The sequence below is a fragment of the Esox lucius genome, chromosome 2 (genome assembly GCF_011004845.1).
Source record: "Esox lucius isolate fEsoLuc1 chromosome 2, fEsoLuc1.pri, whole genome shotgun sequence".
NCBI lineage: Eukaryota > Metazoa > Chordata > Actinopteri > Esociformes > Esocidae > Esox > Esox lucius.
This window is the reverse complement of record NC_047570.1, coordinates 7,093,588-7,114,596: the sequence shown is the minus strand read 5'-3', so window position 1 is coordinate 7,114,596 and position 21,009 is coordinate 7,093,588. Positions and strand designations below refer to the sequence as shown.

At 43.0% G+C, this 21,009-nt stretch overlaps 1 protein-coding gene across 1 annotated transcript; it reads left to right on the top strand.

Annotated features, from left to right (window-relative positions):
* The first annotated feature begins 18,189 nt into the window (after positions 1-18,189).
* LOC117593283 lies at positions 18,190-19,378 on the top strand. The gene is made up of 2 exons (XM_034287641.1): positions 18,190-18,570; positions 19,063-19,378. The coding sequence occupies exons 1-2, from the start codon at positions 18,205-18,207 to the stop codon at positions 19,348-19,350; spliced, it is 654 nt and encodes a 217-aa protein (XP_034143532.1). The 5' UTR covers positions 18,190-18,204; the 3' UTR covers positions 19,351-19,378.
* Positions 19,379-21,009: the final 1,631 nt, after the last annotated feature.

The window sequence follows — 21,009 nt, the reverse complement described above, 5'->3', positions numbered from 1 at the left end:
ACATATCCTTTATATTGTATTCAGTATTCATCAATCATGTGTTGTTCAGTAATTTAAGTCAGTTTTACTCTGACTAATGTGTCATTTTAGCTAATATATTGTAAAATAACATTTTGGTTTATCAGGAAGTGCTAATGTAATCCAAAATATTGCTAAAATATTGAATTGTGATCATTGTCTCCATGACGGACACGCCCCGCCACCTCCCCCGAATAAGCCCCGCCCCCCAAGTACTCGTTTTTTGAGACCTATCAAGGATTGAAATAAGAAATTGACAAAAATGCCCATGCCTATTACCTATTGCAGATTCAGTCTTCCCAGTCTGGTGCAGGTCTACAATTTTGTTTCTGGTGTCCTTTGACAGCTCTTTGGTCTTGGCCATAGTGGAGTTTGGAGTGTGAATGTTTGAGGTATAAAAGACAGGTGTCTTTTATACTGATAACATGTTCAAACAGGTGCCATTAATACAGGTAACGAGTGGAGGACAGAGGAGCCTCTTAAAGAAGTTACAGGTCTGTGAGAGCCAGAAATCTTGCTTGTTTGTAGGTGACCAAATACTAATAAATTCATTTTCTGGATTTTTTCCCCCTCATTTTGTCTCTCATAGTTGAAGTGTACCTATAATGAGAATTACAGTCCTCTCTCATCTTTTTAAGTGGGAGAACTTGAACAATAGGCTCGGTGCACAAGCGTATGGACAAACGTCCGCTTTAGCCAGATGTCGGCATATAATTTTCCGGTTTACTTAAGGCCATCACCCGCATTAGCGGCAACATTAGAGATTCCGTAGCAACAATAAGACTTCCGGTTTTCGGATTTTGCCTTCAAAATAGAAGTCTGCGGTAAAACGCGATTTTAATAATATTAAATGTATCTATTTTGACACTTTGCTTAGTGTATATTGTAAAAATGTACTCTAGGAAATGTTCAGGAGACTCTATAAAATAATTATATGCAAAGAAATCAAGGGGCACTATGTATTTGCAATTGTTGCTGGCATTTTACTCCACCCATCCTAGATCCACAATGTAACTCAATGGATATGAAATACATATTGGCCTATAAAAAAAAAACTGTTCTATACGCCGCGGTGAATGTATTGTAGGAAATGTTCAGGAGACTCTATAGAATGATTATATGCAAAGAAATCAAGGGGCACTCTGTATTTGCAATTGTTGCTGGTGTTTTACTCCGCCCACCCCATTGGCCACAATGCAACTCAATGGATATGAAATACATATGCAATTGTTGCTGGTGTTTGGAAATAAAATCTCCATATATTTGGGATTTTATTTCCAATTTCTCATTAAATTATTGGAAATGTTATGGACACTTATTAGCTGGTTTTTGCTTTCAAACAGCAGATACTCGATGGGCTATACACAAAACCTTTGCTTTGTGTCTTAGACTTCAATATAGTTACTTGTATAAGCAGCCCCATCTAACAGATTGTGGAGTCAACAAGCGATCTTGCCAACTTAACTACAGAAGTTTATAAACTTAAACAAACAATACATGAATAGACTACATTCTTTTAAAATGCATATAATCTGCTATAGTTTATCATACATTCTCATTCAACTAACAAAATTACGTAATTTTACGCTGCCAACACAGTCTGTTTGCTGTGTCACAGTACCACCCTGGGGCTGCTGATGGTATTTTGTAAATGGTGGATGATTTAGTACATAAAGGATGACCATTTTGATTTTTGGTCGTCTCAGGGGCGTAGGTTTCATTATACATGAGTGGGAAATACCCCCCCCACACACACACATTTTTAAAATGGCATTTTGACCCCCCCAACTCTATTATATGAAAATCTGAAACTCTTTAGAACAGTGTAGTGGCAGTAAGGTAAGCAAATGCATAATTCAAATCAGACTGGCTTTAGGACCACACGTAGGCCCTTTGCTTAAGGTACTGTAGTTGCTGGATAGGTCTGGTTAAGGTAGAGTAAAGGCTATGTTGCTACTAGCAACATTGATCTCTGGCTCAGGAATGTTTTTGGTGATCTAGCTGACATTACTTCGAGCTAATTATCTTAATTAACATCAGAATCAGCTTTATTCGCCAGGTATGTGTACACAAGAGGAATTTGACTCTGGATAATACAGGCTCACGATGTGCTCAAAAAACTAAACAAAGGTCACTCAACAAGAGTCACCGGCTGCAATATGCAGCCCACATAAATACACATAATAAACCAAAACAACAACATAGTAAGACTGATGAGACAATAGTTCAATGAGCAAGGTATAAAGGGTGCTGGAAATATATATTTGTTATGAATGTATTATTATTTACATAATGACGGTGGATGTGATCCATATATATAGTGTAATGGAGAAGAGCGCAAACGGTGCTGGAATGAATAAATAAGTAATTTTTGTGCAGGTGTAATGAACATAAGGTAGGTGGTTATGATATATACAGTATATATACAGTATGTACAGCACTGAATTACAGGATGACAAAATAATAAGTAGTAGACAGGGTCAGAGTTACTGGGTTGTAATACAGGGATTGTATCTGGCACTAGGTGTCTGAAGTTGACTGTTCATCAGAGTGATGGCCTGTGGGTAGAAACTGTTCCTGTGTCTGTTTGTTTTGACGTACAGTGCTCTGTAGCGCCTACCAGAGGGGAGGGGCTGGAACAGGTTGTATCTAGGGTGTGATGGGTCTGCAGTGATGTTTCCTGTCCTGTTACTGACTCTGGTTTTGTTTAAGTCCTGGATGGAGGGCAGGTTGGCACCAATTATTTTTTTTTCCATTGTAATCTGTTCCTGTCCAGTTTCGTGGCAGATCCAGATTCTTAAGGAAGTACATCCTCTGCTGGGCCTTTTTAATGATGCCGTATGTGTTGGGCTCCCACTTTAGATCCTGAGAGATAGTGGATCCCAGAAACCTGAAGGATACCACTACAGACACATGGCTGTTGAGAATGGTGACGGGGCATAGTCGGGGGGCTCCTCCTGAAGTCCAATGTCATCTCCACAGTTTTGAGCATGTTATGCTCCAGGTGGTTCTGACCACACCAGAGGACCAGCTGTTCAACCTCCCGTCTGTAGGCAGACTCGTCACCATCCCGGATGAGGCAGATAACCGTGGTGTCATCTGCTAACTTCAGTAGTTTGACAGATGGGTCTCTTGAGGTGCAGTCGTTGATGTAAAGGGAGAAGAGCAGTGGGGAGGGCACACACCCCTGGGGGGCGCCGGTACTGATTGTTCAGGTGCTGGATGTGGTGTTCTCCAGCCTCACCTGCTGACTCCTGTTGGTCAGCAAGTTTGTAATCCACTGACAGGTGGAGGCTGGCACAGTGAGCCTGATAAGTTGGGTATGGAGGATTTCTGGGATGATGATGTTGAACGCTGAGCTGAAGTCCACAAACAGGATCCTTGCACATGTCCCTGGAGAGTCAAGGTGTTGCAGGATGTAGTGCAGTCTCATGTTGCCAGCATCATCCACAGACCTGTTAGCCTGGTAGGCAAACTGCAGGGGGTCTAGCATGGGGCCTGTGATGTACTTCAGGTGGCCCAACACTAATCTTTCAAATCATTTCATGACCACAGATGTGAAGGCGACAGGTTTGTAGTCATTCAATCTAGTGATGGAGGTTTTTTTGGGGATGGGTATAACTGTGGAGCATTTGAAGCAGGAAGGAACTTCACACAGCTCCAGTGATCTGTTAAAGATATATGTAAAGATGGGGGCAAGTTTTTCAGCACAAACTTTCAGACAGGATGGTGACACCATCTGGGCCAGGAGACTTCCTGGTCTTCTGCCTCTGAAAGAGCTACCGTATACCCTTTTGGTGCTGGAGTGGGGGAGAGGTGTGACTGGGGGCCTCTCAAATCTACAATAAAAAACATTCAGCTCGTCAGCCAGTCATCGAGATCCAGCAGTGTGGGTGGGGTGGTCCCCTGTAGTTGGTGAGTACCTGCAGGCCTTTCCACACCGACGAGGGGTAATGAATGAGGTAGATATTTGTCTTATCTATCAGTGTTTTTCTAAAACCGGCAACCATGTATGGTGTAGTTAGGCTGAACAGTAGTTGCAAAATATATATTAGCTTGCTAGCAAACAGTTTACATAGTACATTACACCATGTTCACCTCACTCACAGCTAGGACCAAGATAACACCAGCCAAAACAATACTTAAGTTATACGGGTGTTTTTTATGCAAAGACAAAGTGAGTGCTATAGCTAGCTAGCTATGAGACATTAGATTTTTTTTTTTAATACATTAGTTTATATACATTGTTATGTATATAATTGCCAGACTTGCCATATCTATAATTTCAATACCATCACCAATATTGCTGCTAGTTTACTGTACTAATTTTATACTGCTGCTAGTGTACAATGTTATGTATATCAATTATTTATCTTCTTGCGTATATATTGTGTATATTTGTTCTTCATTCTCACTACATAGTTGTAGTGTGCTTATGCCACCATTCATAAGCTTATTACTCATATATGTTTCTATAATATTCAATAATTGTACCTATATTGCTGCTAGTTTACAGTACAGGATCAGATGGTGATCGTCACAGGGGTTCCTGTCAGCAGTATTAGACAGCCAGCAGGATCATACAACCAGGATCAGAATCAGAAAAGGTCAACCATGGAGCTGAGGTGAAATGTTGCTACATAACTGTAGTCTTTTAAAGTGTATAACTTAAACAAAATTATTTGTTATAATGTGTGGCCCATATCTTGAATGTTCATATTTATTTGCAGAACCTGAAAGATGTTGAGTCAACCAGTGTCATGCAAGAGATTTGTGCTGGAGCTTGGGAGGTTGTGAAATTCAAGTGCTGTACAGGCAAAATGTTCATGTAGATCACATTATATCAGCCAAACACATTGAAAAGGTCTGTTGTAGCTCTTCACTAAGAGCACACATCACATACAATATGTTAACGAAGTAATATAAAATGAATGGCTAAAGGCTGTATTTTTCGTGTTTATTGTAGCAGAAAAGGTTCCTACCTTAATTGACTAAATAAAGGTAGGAACATGTAAGAGCTCTGTCTCCCTCTTGGTCTCTGTGGGTGTGATTGTCAAATGCTTGATCATAATTCCTCTGCCTCTGAGCCGCAGCCATGTTTTTACTAGAGTTAGTAGTCAGTGAGATTCTGCGACCTCCATAAATAAAAACTTAGACCTAGAGACAATATCAGTTCCCCGTTCAGGTCCCTTGCAGGCAACTGAGAGAAAGGGGTAGACGCGATCGTCGGTGAGAGTGTGTGTGGTACTGGTTTGCTGCAAGGTTGGGTAAAAAATATATTAATTCCTTGAGGTGTTTGTCCTGGGTTTACTACAAAGTAAGTATATTATATTTTTGATAGTATATGTTAGGGTAAAAAATAAGTGGGTTGACCAGGGATTTGTTCCCAAGAAGGAATACGAAACTTGAGTCCCCACCATAAAAAGATCTGATCTCTGAACCTGCCTTAGCGGAGAACGCCCAGACAGACAGAAGATCAGCATTAGTTAGATATGATTTTAAAAAGGGTCTGTGATTTACAGCTGGGAAATACCCACACCTTGGAGAAAACCAGAAAATAGTTTAAATGGACCATAGGGGGACCTAAAGGATATTTAAAGCCAGCGCAAGTACGATAGGGGCGACTTTCAGTACCTCAGGCTCAGTGAGGGAACCGGTTCTAAATAAGCACGACTATAAATATTGTTGAGCGTTAGGAACCGCCGGGTGGCAACATAAAAAGTTATTCTGTCATATCGATTGATCGATATGACTGTTCCAGACTTAGGACGCATGTCATAAGCTAGGGTGGAAGTTAACTGACCTTGCAGTGGACATTTGAGCGGCAAGATCAGCCCAGTGGGCAGAGATTCATGTAGTAACCCGGGATTCAGCAGGAAAAATTGCTGCATGTCATGTGCATAGAAGTGATACAAAAGACCATGTGAGGATATGACAGAGCCAAGAGACTTGGTGTGTAGACAGAAGAGAGGACCAAGAACAGATCCTTGGGGACCACCATTAGTAAGAGGCTGTACGGCATACACTGATCCTCTATAAGTCACCTGGTAAAAGTGCCCTGCCAAGTAGGAGTTAATCTAAGAGTGACCAGAGCCTGAGATGCCCATATCTGAAAGGGTGGAAAGGAGGATGTGATGGTTTAGTGTCAAAGGCAAAAAGATCAAGGAGGATGAGAACAGAGGGGAGATGTAACTTGGCCAGTTCAAAGAGTCTCAGTTACACTGAGGATGGGGGGGGGGGGGGGTCTGAGAGGTAAGAAGAAATGGTTGGAGACAGTGCCCTCAAGTGTCTTGGAACGGAAAGACGAGGGATACTGGCCTGTATGTTTTGAAATCATAGGGTCAAGTGTTGTTTTCTAGAAGAGGAGAGCAACACTGGCCATCTTGAAGTCCACGGGGACACAACCAGTGCTCAGCTAAGAGGTGATGGGAGGTGTCCTAAGATGGTCTACAAATAGGAGGAGTGGATAGGATCAAGAAGGCATGATTCCGGGTGGCTTTCTTTTGAAAGTGGTTAATAAAAAAAAAAGAAAGGGATGATGGTGGAGAAAGAATGGGACGATGGCAGAGGAGGAAGGTGGAGGGTTAAGGAATTAGGAGAAGGTGGAGAGGTTTCGTGGAGCTTAGAAGAAGCTTGGAATTTTGAGTGATAGAAAGTGTTTTTAGCAGAAGACAGGCAGGAAAACAAGTGAGGAGGAGGAATTGCTAAGTCATTCTGCAGTTTCTTCCATTTTCACTGCGCTGCCTGACGCCCACTCATGAGCTCACAGTGAGTCATTAACCCATGGAGGAAAGGACGGCCCAGCTGACTGGGAGGAAAAGGGGCAGTGACGGTTGTAGGACTTGGAAAATGAGTAGAGTAGGATGGAAGAGGCAGAGTCTGGAGATAGAATGGAGAAGGATTTAGGAGATGGGAGAGATCTTAGGATGGAGGAAGAGAGAGCAGTCGGGGAGAGAACATGACACGTAATGGATGGGAAGTGACAGTGTAGGGGTTGAGGAGAGAGAAGGAGACAAAGAAGTGGTCAGATGACTGGTAATGGTGAGATTAGTCGACCGACAGCATTGAGTAAAGATTAGATTAAGTGCATTGCCTGCTTTGTGAGTAGGGGTTTACTGGGAACGGGTGAGGTCAAAAGAGGTAAGGAGTGGAAAAAATAAGTGGTAACAGTTGACTTAAAGACCCGCATTGGCAGGGTGTCATTTTGACTGGTACTGTATATCTATACCTACATCTTTCTATCTATATTTATAACTATCTATAGCTATCACCCACAATGATATGCCAAACTGAAGATTCATACGCAAAATAATACAAAGCAATATACAGTTGTGCTCAAAAGTTTGCATACTCTTGGAGAATTGGTAATATACAGCTCTGGAAAAATTATATTATTACAAGATTCCCCATTACCTTTAGAGTTCACACACTCCCAGAACATCAGTGATCCACCACCATGCTTCACAGTGGGGATGGTATTCTGTTCACTATAGGCCTTATTGACCCCTCTCCACACATAGCGCTTATGGTTGTGAGCGTAAAGCTCTATTTTGGTCTCGTCACTCCAAATTACAGTGTGGCAAGAGCTGTGTCAAGGTGTTGTAGGGCATATTGTAACTGGGCTTTTTTGTGGCTTTGGCACAGTAAAGGCTTCTTTCTGGCAACTCGACAATGCAGCTCATTTTCGTTCAAGTATCGTTGTATTGTGCTCCCCGAAACAACCACAACGTCTTTTTCCAGAGCAGCCTGTATTTCTCCTGAGGTTACCTGTGTGTTTTTCTTTGTATCCCAAACATATCTTCTGGCAGTTTTGGCTGAAATCTTTATTGGTATACCTGACCTTGGCTTGGTATCAAGAGATCCCGGATTTTTCCACTTCTTAATAAGTGATTGAACACTACTGACTGGCATTTGCAAGGCTTTTGATATCCTTTTTCATCTTTATAAAGTTCCATTATCTTGTTATGCAGGTGTTTTGACAATTCTTTTCTGCTCCCCATGGTTCAGTGTCTAGCCTGCTCAGTGCATCCACGTGAGAGCTAACAAACCCATTCACTATTTATACACAGACACCAATTGCAATTTAAAAATCCAGGTGTAGGAAATTCACCTTTAGTTGCCATTTTCACCTGTGTGTGTCACCTTGTAAAAAAGCCAAACATTCAGTTCATGTAAACTTTTGATCAGGGCCATTTAGGTGAATTCTGTTATCATTATGATTTAAAAAGGAGCCAAACAACTATGTCATAATAAATGGCTTCATATGATCAGTCATATTTTCAAAATCAATGGCAAGATTTCACAATTTCTCCCAGGGTATGCAAACATATGAGATTAGTAAATGTAGGGTATAATGTGTATGGTATAATGTGATTTATGACCCTGGAGGCCGGGACTTCCAGATTGATTTGACAGGTGGGCTGGACATCCGGTTTGTAGGGTAGGACTTCCGTTGTGACGTATGGACTTCCTGTATGACGTGTGTTAGGGTGGGACTTCTGAAGTAACGTATGTATGTCTGGTGACTTTGTAATTTGTGATTACATTGATGTGTCCATGTTTGATGTTTTACAACGCCTGATGAGTAAAACAGACTAGTGTTACAACAGGTGGGTTTTGTTTGATGTTTAACAAATGGGTCTTAGGGTTCCGGAATGTTAAATTCCCAGGCAATAAATAAGAGTTGTGTCAGCGGTAAGATGATTGGTGTTCAACAAAAGGGTGCCAGGGTCCAGCAATTTTATAAACCCCCCTGGGTTTTTAACATGTGCTACAACAGATGGCATACAATTGGTGGGTTTTACAAAGTGCTTGTAGCATGGTGTTTTTCCACAAGCACAGAGTTACATGTGGGAAGCAACTTGTAAGATGTAAAGGAGCCGGGACTTATGATTTGGAGAGTTTCAGCACCTTTTTTCATTTTAACAAGAGATTGGGCTTAAGATCAGATCTGCCCTGTAGTAATGATCCCCTAATAACCACTATTAGAAACTGTAGTATATGTATGTGGAAAATCATCCCGTGTTTCACGGTTTGTAGTCCAACACAACACTACAGCAAACATTTTGAAGGAACGGCCATGGCCTGGGCCGGCCAGACAATATGTATAGGTTGATTGTGTCGCGGTTGGGGTTTACATAAAAAAAAATTTATTAAAAAAATTATTTTGGTACACATGTATGTTAGTGGCGGGTCAAAGACATACAGTTACAAAACCGTTAAAGGTCTGACCTGTCTCAAAGCAAAAGGCATTACACTCAACAGCTACAACACAACACAATTGTTAATTTGGAGACGCTGACACGACTGGTTGATAACTTTGTACGGGGTGAGGGTGGTGATGAGGATCACGTCCTTGCTAATGCAGACACAATCGCTAGAGATAAAAGAACATTCACGTTGAAAAACTGAGTAGTGTGTAAGCGTTTCAGAGTTGTGTACTGCTCCCTGATTACAGCACAAGGCCTTACGGGTACTAAACTACATTCTAGGATGGATAGCGGTTTTGATCCGGGACTTCAACACCCATTCAGCTGTGTCATTAGTGGCCCCAGTAACTTGGGTAAAACATATTTTGTGAAGATGTTGTTGGATAATGCTGACATTGTTTTCTCCAAAGAAATTCAAAATATTGTCTGGGTTTATTCATGTTGGCAACCGCTGTATGACGAAATGTTGGAGATTACTTTTATATAAGGTCTAACAACATCGCTGTGTGATGACAATCTGCTACCGATTCAGAAAAACAACCTTTTAATTATTGATGATTTAATGAAGTGCATCAGAGAGTTTGGAGATGGAGAGAGTTTTCACACAATATTCATACCACCGTAACCTGAGTGCAATTTACCTTGTCCAAAACATATTTGTTAAAGGCAAATCTAGTAGAACTATTAACTTGAACACAAACTACCTCATCTTGTTTAAAAACACTTACGACAATCAGCAGATTAATATTTTAGGCAGACAGATATACCCCAGTCTTTCTCGATTCTTCATGGAGAGTTTTAAAGATGCAACACATCCGCCTTTTGGTTATTTACTTATTGACTTTAAAGCTACAACACCAGAAGACTACCGTCTGAGAACAGGTTTATATTCAGGGGATTGGCCTGTTGTGTACGTTCCTAAGAAAGTTTGATTATGTTTAAACACATTCGTAGACATTTACCACTTTTGAAGATGTTATTTAAGTCATAGAAAAGTTATTTTAGAATCAGCTTTAACCTAACTCATTCTATCACTCTGTGATAGGCGCTGAAATATACTGCATCAAGACAGGGTTAAACAACATAGATCATGCTCAGAAAAGGTTTGTTGTGCCACAACATCAGTTAGAAAAACTGTGAGAATCCAAAATGACTAGCAATGATGTAAGACAATCTATTGAAAATGATTTGGACTCATCGATTCGCAATATACTGTTGAAGCCTGATATGGATTTACATGAGAAAGCTAGAAGATACTCTGCCATTTTACAAATATTTTTGACTGTTGTGAGACAGGGGGAGCTTGATACAAATACACTTACTTTAAGTCTACCTGGGTCTGAGACTGAGTCTGATGTATTGAATGTGACTGAGACTAAGCAAACTGTTGACCGAAATGTTAACATTGTTGATGACATTTTGGATAATGTGCCTGCGAGGCGAAGGAATGTAGAATATATTCTAAAAGATTGTATGCACAGGTCTAAAGATTTGACTTCATGGACTTCAAATGGCATATTCATTTTCAAAGGAGAGATAATCAAGGGTTCGCACCTGTTGGATCTGGTTAAAAGTGTGACAGCTACCAATAAAATTGTTGAACATAGAAGGCCATTGGGGTGGGGCGTGTTTTTACAGGTCTCAACATGCCTTTTACAACTATTCCAAATGCGCTTGTAAGGAGTAAAATCTATTTGTATAAACAAACGTCTGGCGACACAATGGATGATTTTGCCACTCCCCCAGCAACTGGTTTTCAACCAACTGTGATGGCAATTTACAAAGTACAAAACAGTTCTATTAAAATGGTAGGTAAGACAGGAAAAATCAATTGAGCAATAAACGGTTTTAATAACTTGCAAGGAGAGAATACGCAGGTTACAAAGTAACAGTGAATAGTCTCTAAATAAAACATCATTTCAACAGTATTTATTACATAGAATGTGGTAAGATGCTGCCATCTGTCTCATGTCAATCAAACACATTCCCTTTGTTCTATCACACAAGTCAAATGCTATCTTCCCCCACCTTATCCTTCCTGCCATAATGTTTACTGTTGTGTTTACCCAAAGGGGCCAACTGACCTTACTGCCCCCTGTTGTGTATCTTCTCCTATCCTGTCCTAAAACCCATTGATCTGCATCTGGACAGACAATAGATGCCCCCTATGCAAATACCAGATCCCCCACATTCCTCTACCTATCTAAACAGTGGGACTCAGTCCTTTAATCAGTGAGAATACATTGTATAAAGAAATTTCCACAACACCAACCAAAGCTTTCTTTGTACCCCCTAACACGGACCCCACAAAATGGCTTCCATTTTAATGTGTTTTTATTTTATGCTTTGGTAAAATGATTTGGTTGGAATGGTTTGCTAGGAAATTGCTGACCAACATAGCCATAAACTCCAAATTATAATGTTTGAAATTAAATGGATTTTTTGTGTAACTTCCTGTAAAACTGTCATTGACCACCAATCCGATGACAATACATTTTGGCAGAGGTCCTAAAAATAGGTTTTCCTGGTTGCAAACGCGACCCACAGCTGGTAAACTAAATGTCTTCATACACACTCTTTCAATTGGGTACTTGGCAGTGGTTGAGAGTAGTGCTTGAGCTTGTCCAAGTTTCACGGCTGGCGACACAGACACTTTCTTGACAAATAGTGACACAGATAATATATGGAAACGATAACGCACATCCCCGGCCCCCATAAAGCAGAACTCATCTTTACCGCGGACCATCCTAACCTTATGTCAACACCGTTTAACATGAGTTTCTCTTGAAAGAAGATAAAGCTATCAACAGGGCAAATCATTTCAAATGCTGTACTATCCGCTGAATAGGCAGCCCTTTTTGTGAGTCCATCGTTCTCGCCTGCAGGGTCCGTAACATCCATGTGACCTGCGGCATCCTAGAAAAACAAACCAGCTGAAAACTGTGTCTTTAATGTAACACATCCATAATTCAGAATGCTCTCTATAACGGCTCTGTAGGGGTATGTGTTGCTACTCTGACTAAGTAAACGATCACTCAAGGAGACATCAACCTGTGAAAATAGGGTGGCTATCGGATAGTTGATAATCCCAACACGTGCTACGGCATCAATATTAGTTCTGTCCGGTTCAGTGACTTTTACACGTAGGTAGAACAAAGTATTGTTTAGATCAACGTAGTCTTCGCAATTCTCGGCAATAAAGAACTCCAGAGGGGCTGTGTCTGATATTGCTGATAGGGTCGGTATTTCAACATAAGTATTTTTCTCAATAGATGTCTGTGTGAAGGGAACTGTGAATAAATCCAAATCTGTTTTCATACATTCACCAGACATACGGTGTAGGAGTGCCATCTTTCTAAAATATATTCTTAATCAACTTTTCGGTTTTCCCTTTGAGTGTGTCTTATTTTAACCGTGGTTCTTGTTTTTGTCTCATTCTTGCATTTTTTACTCTTTGGCTCCTCCTACCAGGTGGTCTCTTTCTAACAACTCAAGTCATAACCATCAATCCTGATCCGTCCTGCTGTTTTGTTTGTCGTGACATAACACTGTTGACAACATTGCCAACTATATTTCTAGCCGCATTCTTCAGATGTGGTTTTGCTATTGAGAACCCTCGTTTCAACAAAGGTATTGCCATCCGGAAAAGCCCTCGGAAAAGGCCCCCTAGACCAGCCCCATACATTGCAGCGCTACCATGATACCCCGGTAAACCGTTACTGGTCTGTTTTGTGTAGTACTTAACATAACTTTGAGGATCATCGCAGAGTTTCTGAGGCTGCATCTTATAATCTAAAATATTGTTTGACAGGTCTGAAGTGTAATTTTACTATCACCTTCCCCACTACGAATGAAACCAGCTGGTTTTGATCAGATTTTATCTCAATACAGATCTCATCAAACTGACTCTTACTAAGAGGTACGTAGTGTGGCTTGTCATACGTCTCTGTGACAACTTCGTTATTTTTCCCTGTAATATGTACAGTTCTCAACAGCAGGACAGGACTGTCACCAACACGTTGATAATCAATTATATCTGATCAATTATCAATTATTAATCAATTATTAATAATTAATCAATTATGACTGTCACACCAGCCTTAAACTCATGGCCTTCGGGTAATTCATAAAATGTCACCTCCGCTATCTCTGGGTTGAAGATGTATCCACCGATCCGACCATTTTGTCGGGGCTGGCATGTTGATTGAATCTTTGCTGTCCATTTGTAATTTCTTACCAAATCGCTGAGCTGCGTTTAAGATGTTAGCTTTCAACAGTGTTTCACCCAAAACATTGATCGCTGCACAATCCGCGTTGTTTTGTATTGTGTAGGTAAATTTACTCAGGCAACACTGAATGACCATCACTGATGTCTGCACGGTTTAAATACACAGACCACGCCAATCAACCCATAAAACATGAAAGGTTAACAACCACCGGTTGTAGGCCATCTGTTGCACCACTTGTCGGTAGAAAAAATCCTGGGGGGTTTATAGAATTGCCGAACACCATTTGTTAAACACCAATCATCTTACCGCTAACACAACACTTATTTATTGCCTGGGAATTTAACATTCTGGAACCCCAAGACACATTTGTTAAACATCAAACAAAACCACTTGTTAGAACACTAAATAAATCACCATTCTGACACGTTATACACTACATTTACTACTTTTGAGCACTATTGTATCACTGCACTCAATGCACCCAATTTAGACTATGCACCCTATAAATTGGCAATATAATATGCACCCCATAAGTCTATGTGATTTATAGAAAATGGAGGTGGTTCAAAACAAAGTCAGTACAGTATGACTGCTTAGGTACAGGATGTTACAATGGTACGGAAACTTGCACAACAGGGTTTTTACAAAGCCCACACACTGTATTACTTCAGAGTGACAGGAAGCTGGTTGAAAGTGAAAATGATGAAGTGTGATCAGTAGTCCACTGCAAGAATAAGTTAACATTGAAACTGATACTTATGATGTCTCTTTCAGCCTGTTCATAATGAGATTCATATTCAACAGAGGATTTAAAGTAATCACACACACACACACACACACACACACACACACACATACATATATATATATACATATACATCTACATATATATATACACACATATATATATATATACACATATATATACACATATATATATATATATATATGTAATCTGCCACAATATGTATGTATATATATATATATATATATATATATATATATATATATATTATATATATATATACATATTGTGGCAGATTACAAGGAGAGGTGAGGGGAGTGGCGATTGAAGGAAGGTATCTTGCGGCTCGTTGGCTCCACCCCCGAGCCTTATATGGACTTCCTCTTCCGACACAGACAGGCTGGGATTAATTGGGTAATTAGGTATTGGAGGGTAAAAGGGAAGCAGCTGGTTTTAGGGAGAGAGAGAGGGTAGAAGAAGGTGGGACAGTGTGAAGAGAGAAGTGACGAGAAAATATAGAACTGTGTGACTACTTGGTGTGACCTGGACTGGCTGACTAACCCCCTGTGTACCGAACTGATTTGGATGAGGACCTGTTGGCGGATTACCTGTGGACTCCCCGTGGATAGAAGACGATGAGAATGGAGTGTGGACCTTGAAGCAGTGGATGGTGAAGTAGTGACAAAATCCCCTCCTACGCTGTGAATTGTGCTTAATAAACTTTCCAACTGTGTTCAACTGTACTCCTGGTGCCGGCTTGTGTTATTGTGCTGGTGACGTGGAAGCCCACACCCCCGGGCTTGCCACAATATATATATATACACACATACACACATGCCCATTTACCAGGCTTATACGGAGAGAGCAAACTGGTTTTAGTTTGTCCACTGTGTGCTACTGTAGTAGGGGGGAATAAAGGTAAAACACTTCTAATGCTACTGAGTGGACAGGTGGGAAGATTAGTGCAAAAATGAGTATACCTACGTGATAATTTAATATCTAATAATCTGACTCAATATTGTTTGTAATTGTAAACATACGCAAACATCAATGACGATGATATGCAGGAAGTTCTTAGAAAAGCTAGCTAATCCTTTGTCACAAACCAAACATTTAAAAAATCATATGTTTCACGGCCTACGTTATATCCTCAATGCTCCTCATCAGTCAAGTCCTGAAAACAAGGGAAGGTGTAGCAAACATAGGAACTCAAGAGATGATCAGTCTGGTCACTTCGATTTACGTATGAGTATGTGCCTATATCAGTTATCATAAGCGCCCATAAGGTGTAGGTCATTTAACACAAACCATACAGTAAAATGGCGTGTATTCCTGGGTCTAGCAGAAAGTTAATTATAACGACTCAGGGATGACTAGAATGTCATGTGTTCTTGGGCCTAACCAAACTGCTTCAAGAATTCCAGGACCCAGGGACTCCAAGTCTGGTCGCATAGACCTACTTATGAGTGTGTGTAATTACCAGTAGCACTACAAGTTGAGTATGGAGATGAACAAGGAATGCCGTAGTAATCTATATTCCAAAGTAACACAATTTATTCCAATCAAATAATAAAGTTACAATATAAAACATAGTTAGAACACCAACACGATGCAGAGTCTTCCCAACTAGCCTAACGGTCTCCAAATTATACCATAAGTATTTCAGACACTACAGCACGAAGGTGTGCTAGTAGCTTCTGTTAAAGATAGACTTCTCTGGTACATTATGAACAATAAAGCACAAGTTCGCTAACCAATGGCAGATGATCTGGTACACCAAAGAAAACCTCTATATTGGATGACCAAAGAATGCTTACCATAATTAATATAAATATAACAATGGACTGTTGATCGTGGAAGTCAGTCACTTGTATTCACAGACTACTTCACCAGCTGAACTATAGAGCCTGGACTGCAAGGTGCAGAAACACTAGTTAGCCTCAAACGCAAGATGGCCTAAAAAAAATAGCAAACATACAGATTGAAAGGATTTAGGAAATTACATTGTATCCTGTCCTGTAAGATTCCTAAACTATTGTTCAACAGAGTGTGGTATCACCAGCGTTGTGTTCGAGTCCACATTAACCAAGACCAAGTGAACGCCAAGCAAGATTGAAGGGGGCGAGAGACTGAGCCCAAACTTAGTTTAAGAGAGTGGGGAAACGAGTCTGAGTCAAGGTAAGCCCCAAAATACACAAAAACCAGGAGAAAACAAGTTCAATTCAAAACTGAGTGTAAATGTTTTCACAATATCTAACCTATTCTTTAGGCAACATATGTAACAGTGTCTCTTACTTGGCAATATCTGCTTCTCTCTCTTCCATCGCCACTCTTTTTCAGTGTCTCTTGCATTCCTAAAGTTTATCTTTGACTGTAGATTTCCATTCCATTTGTGTCAGTCAAGAAAGGAAGTTAAGTGTCAATGACTGAATTTATATAATTAAAAGTATTTCACAAAATATGTAATTCTACCTTTAATTCACTAGTGGACAGTCAACTGTCGATTTCAGGGACGGAGGTTCAATGTAAATGTACACTAAAATGAAGGCAGTTATCACGATTGTCAGAGCTAGCTAGGTTTGAGTAGCTTAGATATTAGTCAGGGTCTTAATTTTGTACTTTTAAAAAATGACAACATATGTTTTTAATGACTTCAAGCTGGTTTAAAGTATATATGTAGCTACTTTTAGCAAGTTAGGCAGCATAGCCTGCTACAGTATCCAGGAAGTTTGATGACAAAAAATTATATCTAGATATCTATAACATTTTATTTATTGTATAAACAATGATTTGCCTGAACAATAAACTGATTTATTAATTTGATTGCTTTCAAATCAATTCACTTTCATTTACTGTAAGCTCCTTCTGTCTGCCTCTTCACTATTGGCATGGGGTTGAAGTGCTCCAACCCAGCTAGCAAAAAATATCCGCACGGCTTCTTTTTGCCGCTGGCCCTAAGCTGTCGGCTATAGGTGCGTCCTGCTGGCGGGGATGAAACGTTTGCCGCCGATTATGTCACTCCCATTTCTTGCGAGATTTCTTGACTGCTTCATTTTCTCTGGCGGTTGCCTCGGTCTAAAGGACCGCGGTCCTCCGGGGGCAAGACGCTTTTAAATACAAGGCTACTCTCAAAATCGACCGGCCATGTTGGTTTGGACACACATTCGCATCAGTTCGTCGCTCAATCGCGAGTTACAGCCTGCAGTTTGCTTGCTAGCAAAGTCATCGACTACCATCGTTTAAGTAAGTACATGTTTCCTTTTTGTGTAACGCAATATTATGTTTACATTGTTGTTAGTTTATAAATTGAAAATGTGTAGTCATCTTTGTTCTTGCCTAACTAGCTACGCAATTGTTCTTGCCTAGCTTTACATCTAGAAAGACTAAGTTTACCTTTAGTGTTTTCTTACAAAAATAACAATGTATATATGGTTTTAAAATTATTTTGGTTGCCTGAACAAGTATGCTGCTAGTCCAGTAGCTAGAGTGGCTAGTAAGTGTTAGCTAGCACATGCTGTTTTGCCTTTGTTACAGTACACACTGTGGCTAGCAAGTTATATTTCGTGGAGCTCCGCCCCCTAGAGGGGCTTTAGCCCCTAGTGGTTTACCCGTGCCGCGTCAGCGGCCGTACTGAAAACTCATTATGCAAGATGCATCAGCCAATCAGGGCACGCCTGCCCCTATATATGACCCGTGAGCCCAGAGAACGTCCTCCCTTTTTATTCAGCAACAGTTTGTTGAATTCGTCTGATTACTCTACAGCCTGAGAATATTTTTGCTGTCTAATTTCTTCAACTCAACGTTCTCAACATGAACAAATGTTGGTCTTCAGACCAGGATCCGCACTCCGCTTGTGTTTCCTGCCTGGGTCCGGCACACGCTCGTGACGGTCTCACTGATCCCCCGGCTTGCTCCTCCTGCGCCGTCCTGTCCCTCCCTACACGTGTAGAGAGGGCAGCCTACATCGAACAGGAGCTCCTGCGAGGACAACGACGAGGACGACATGCTATCAGTGGAGGACGGTTCTACGCAGAGCCGCGCTCCCCTGACCCAAGTGAGCTCGCTCCCTTCCCACGTGGGCTGTGGTGGCGGTTCCCACGTCTCTCCTTCTCTCCGGGGAGAACTCGAGGACGACTTCTCTTCAGCTGCCTCTCTCCGTCCGCCCCCTCTCCGCGTGGAGTTTGCGGGTATGATTGAGAGAGCAGCTCTACGCATCCAGCTGCCCTTGCCTCCTCTGCCTACACCTAAACAGCCTTCGGATATGTCCTTCGGTTCCTGGGCTGAGCGAGTGAAACCGGTGGACTCCCCTGCTCCTGAAGTCCGTGGTTTTAAGGGCCTCGCCGAGGGTTCCTGGTCTGCTCCAGCTTCTGCCAGGGCGCCTGTCAGATCCTACGCTACTTTCACCAAGGTCCAGGGTCGTCTCGCCCCCATCAGCTCTGCCACTCCGCCGTTGGAACCCGAGCTGGCCGCTCACTTCCTTCCTTCCTGGGGATGGTCCGGCAAGAAGCCTGCCTTGCCTTCTACCAAGGACCGTTTTTCAGGACAGCTTTGGGACAAGGTGTACGTTCTGGGATCTCAAGCCCTGGCCACGGCGAACAACGTTGCTCTGCTCGCGTCAGCGGCTTCCCACATCTTGGACCGTTCATCTTCCCCGTCGTCACGTGACGTTGAGGAAGTAGCAGCTAATCTTAAGGCTATCCTCCACCCTAACCAGGCCCAGACTGTCTGCGCTGGGCGCTCTGTGGCGTCGGCTGTCGTCGGTCACCGTCATCTGTGGCTCTCCCTCTCCTCTCTACGTGAGTGTGATCGTGCACCCCTCCTCAACGCTCCTCTCTCCCAGGAGGGCTTTTTCGGCAACGCCGTCCACACGGCCATAGCGTCTTTTAAGAAGACTGACGAGGGACGGAAGGAGCTATCCTGGCACCTTCCTTTAGCCGGTTCATCTGCCCGACGGTCCTCCTCCTCTTCTCATCGCCAGGGTTCTTCCGCCAAACGTCGCCAGCGCCGTCATGTCTCTGCCACCGCCTCCGCTGCTGCCCCAGCTCCTCCTGCCACGGCTTCAGCTCCTGCTCCTCCTCCGGTGCGTCGTAGACTACCCGCTCCCAAACTCAGCGTTCTCTGGCCGTCTAAGAAGCCCAGACCATCCTGACTAGGCGTGGAGCGGGCTGTGAGTGGCAACGTTGCCCTCACGGCCCCTGTCTCTTCCTTCACCAAAAGAGCAAGGTGGCTATAAGAGACTCGGTGAACGCTCTCCCTGTCTCTATGCCAGCCCCGTTGGATATAAGCAGTGGCGCAAATGAGCGGCTTTTCCCTCATTCTCGCCCTGCAGCCGGTAGGTTCTCTAATGTGTTTACTTGTGCACGTTCTATTCCTTTCCCTACTCTCTGTAGGGATAGGGGTTCTGTTGGTAACTGTCAGGATAGCGAGTGTGTTCGGGGTGTTATAAGTATAACTTCTCGCTCCTCTCTACCTGCCAGCTCTGATAGACTTAAGTGCCGGCTAGCGGTTTCGGAGTCGTCTCCTATTCCGCTACCCGCCAGTCAGGAGCTCCTTTGCTCTTTGAGTCCTGCCCGGCGAGATTGCGTTTGCTTTCACTCGCCGGCAAGGAAACGCTCGCGTATACATTCGCCGGTTTCCTCTCCCTCCCGCCACTCGCGGGTTGTCGAGCGCCCTGAGACTTCGCCTGTTACAGATGTAATTGCGGGGGTGTCTAATGCCGCTCTCGACGGCGATATCGAACAAAACAATCTCGCCTGCTCTGCCCGGCATCTCCTTAGCAACGCGTCCCCGCTCAGGGTGCAACGTCCGCGTATGCTGATGCCGGGTTCCTCTCTCTCCCGTCACTCGCGGGTTGCTGAGCTTCCTGATACTTCGCCCGTTGTTACAGATGTAACTGCGGCGGCGTCTCATTCTGCTCGCAGCGAGAAGATCACGCATCAGGGATCACCGGCTCTCGTCTCTGTCTCGATTCCTGCCCTCCCTGACCGTTCCAGTCTTGCTTACCCTACCCGGCGTCTTCTTGCCAACGCGTCCCCGCTCAGGGTGCAACGTCCGCGTATGCAAATGCCGGGCTCCACTCAGGTTCCTATGAGTGAGAGCGCAGGGTTTAACATACAGCAGAATGGCTCAGTGGTTAGCGCAATTGCCATTCAATCGGCGGACCCGGGTTTGCCTCCCGAGGCGGCAACAAATTTTTCTTCTATTTTTTCTCATCCCTTTCCCCCCCTGCCCTCCTTGGGCCGTGTCTCTCCCTCTCGGGTCGAGCTCGGCGGCGGTAAGGGCGGAGAGGGAATTCGAGTCTTTCCTCGCCAACGCCCCCCAACTACCTGCTCTTCCTCTCTCAGAGCATTATTGGGAGTGGTGTCACCACTCCAAGGTCCCGGAGGATCTCAAACAGAACGGTTTTTACTCCCGTTACTTCCTGGTTCCCAAGAAGACAGGGGGAGTGAGACCGATCTTGGACTTGCGCAAGCTGAATGCGCACGTGGCCAAGCGCCCGTTCCGCATGCTCACCACCAGACGTCTGCTCGAGGCCTTTCTACCGGGGGACTTCTGCTCGAGCATAGACCTCAAGGATGCCTACTTCCATGTCCCGATCGTTCGCAGGCACAGGAAGTTCTTCCGCTTTGGCTTTCTGGGAAAGGCGTACGAGTATACGAGGATTCCATTCGGCTACGCTCTAGCCCCACGCACCTTCTCCAAATGTCTGGAGTCGGCTCTGGAGCCTCTACGCAGGGAGGGCATCAGGATTCTGGCCTATCTAGACGACCTCCTAATTCTAGCGTCGTCCCTGGAACTGGCCAGGTCT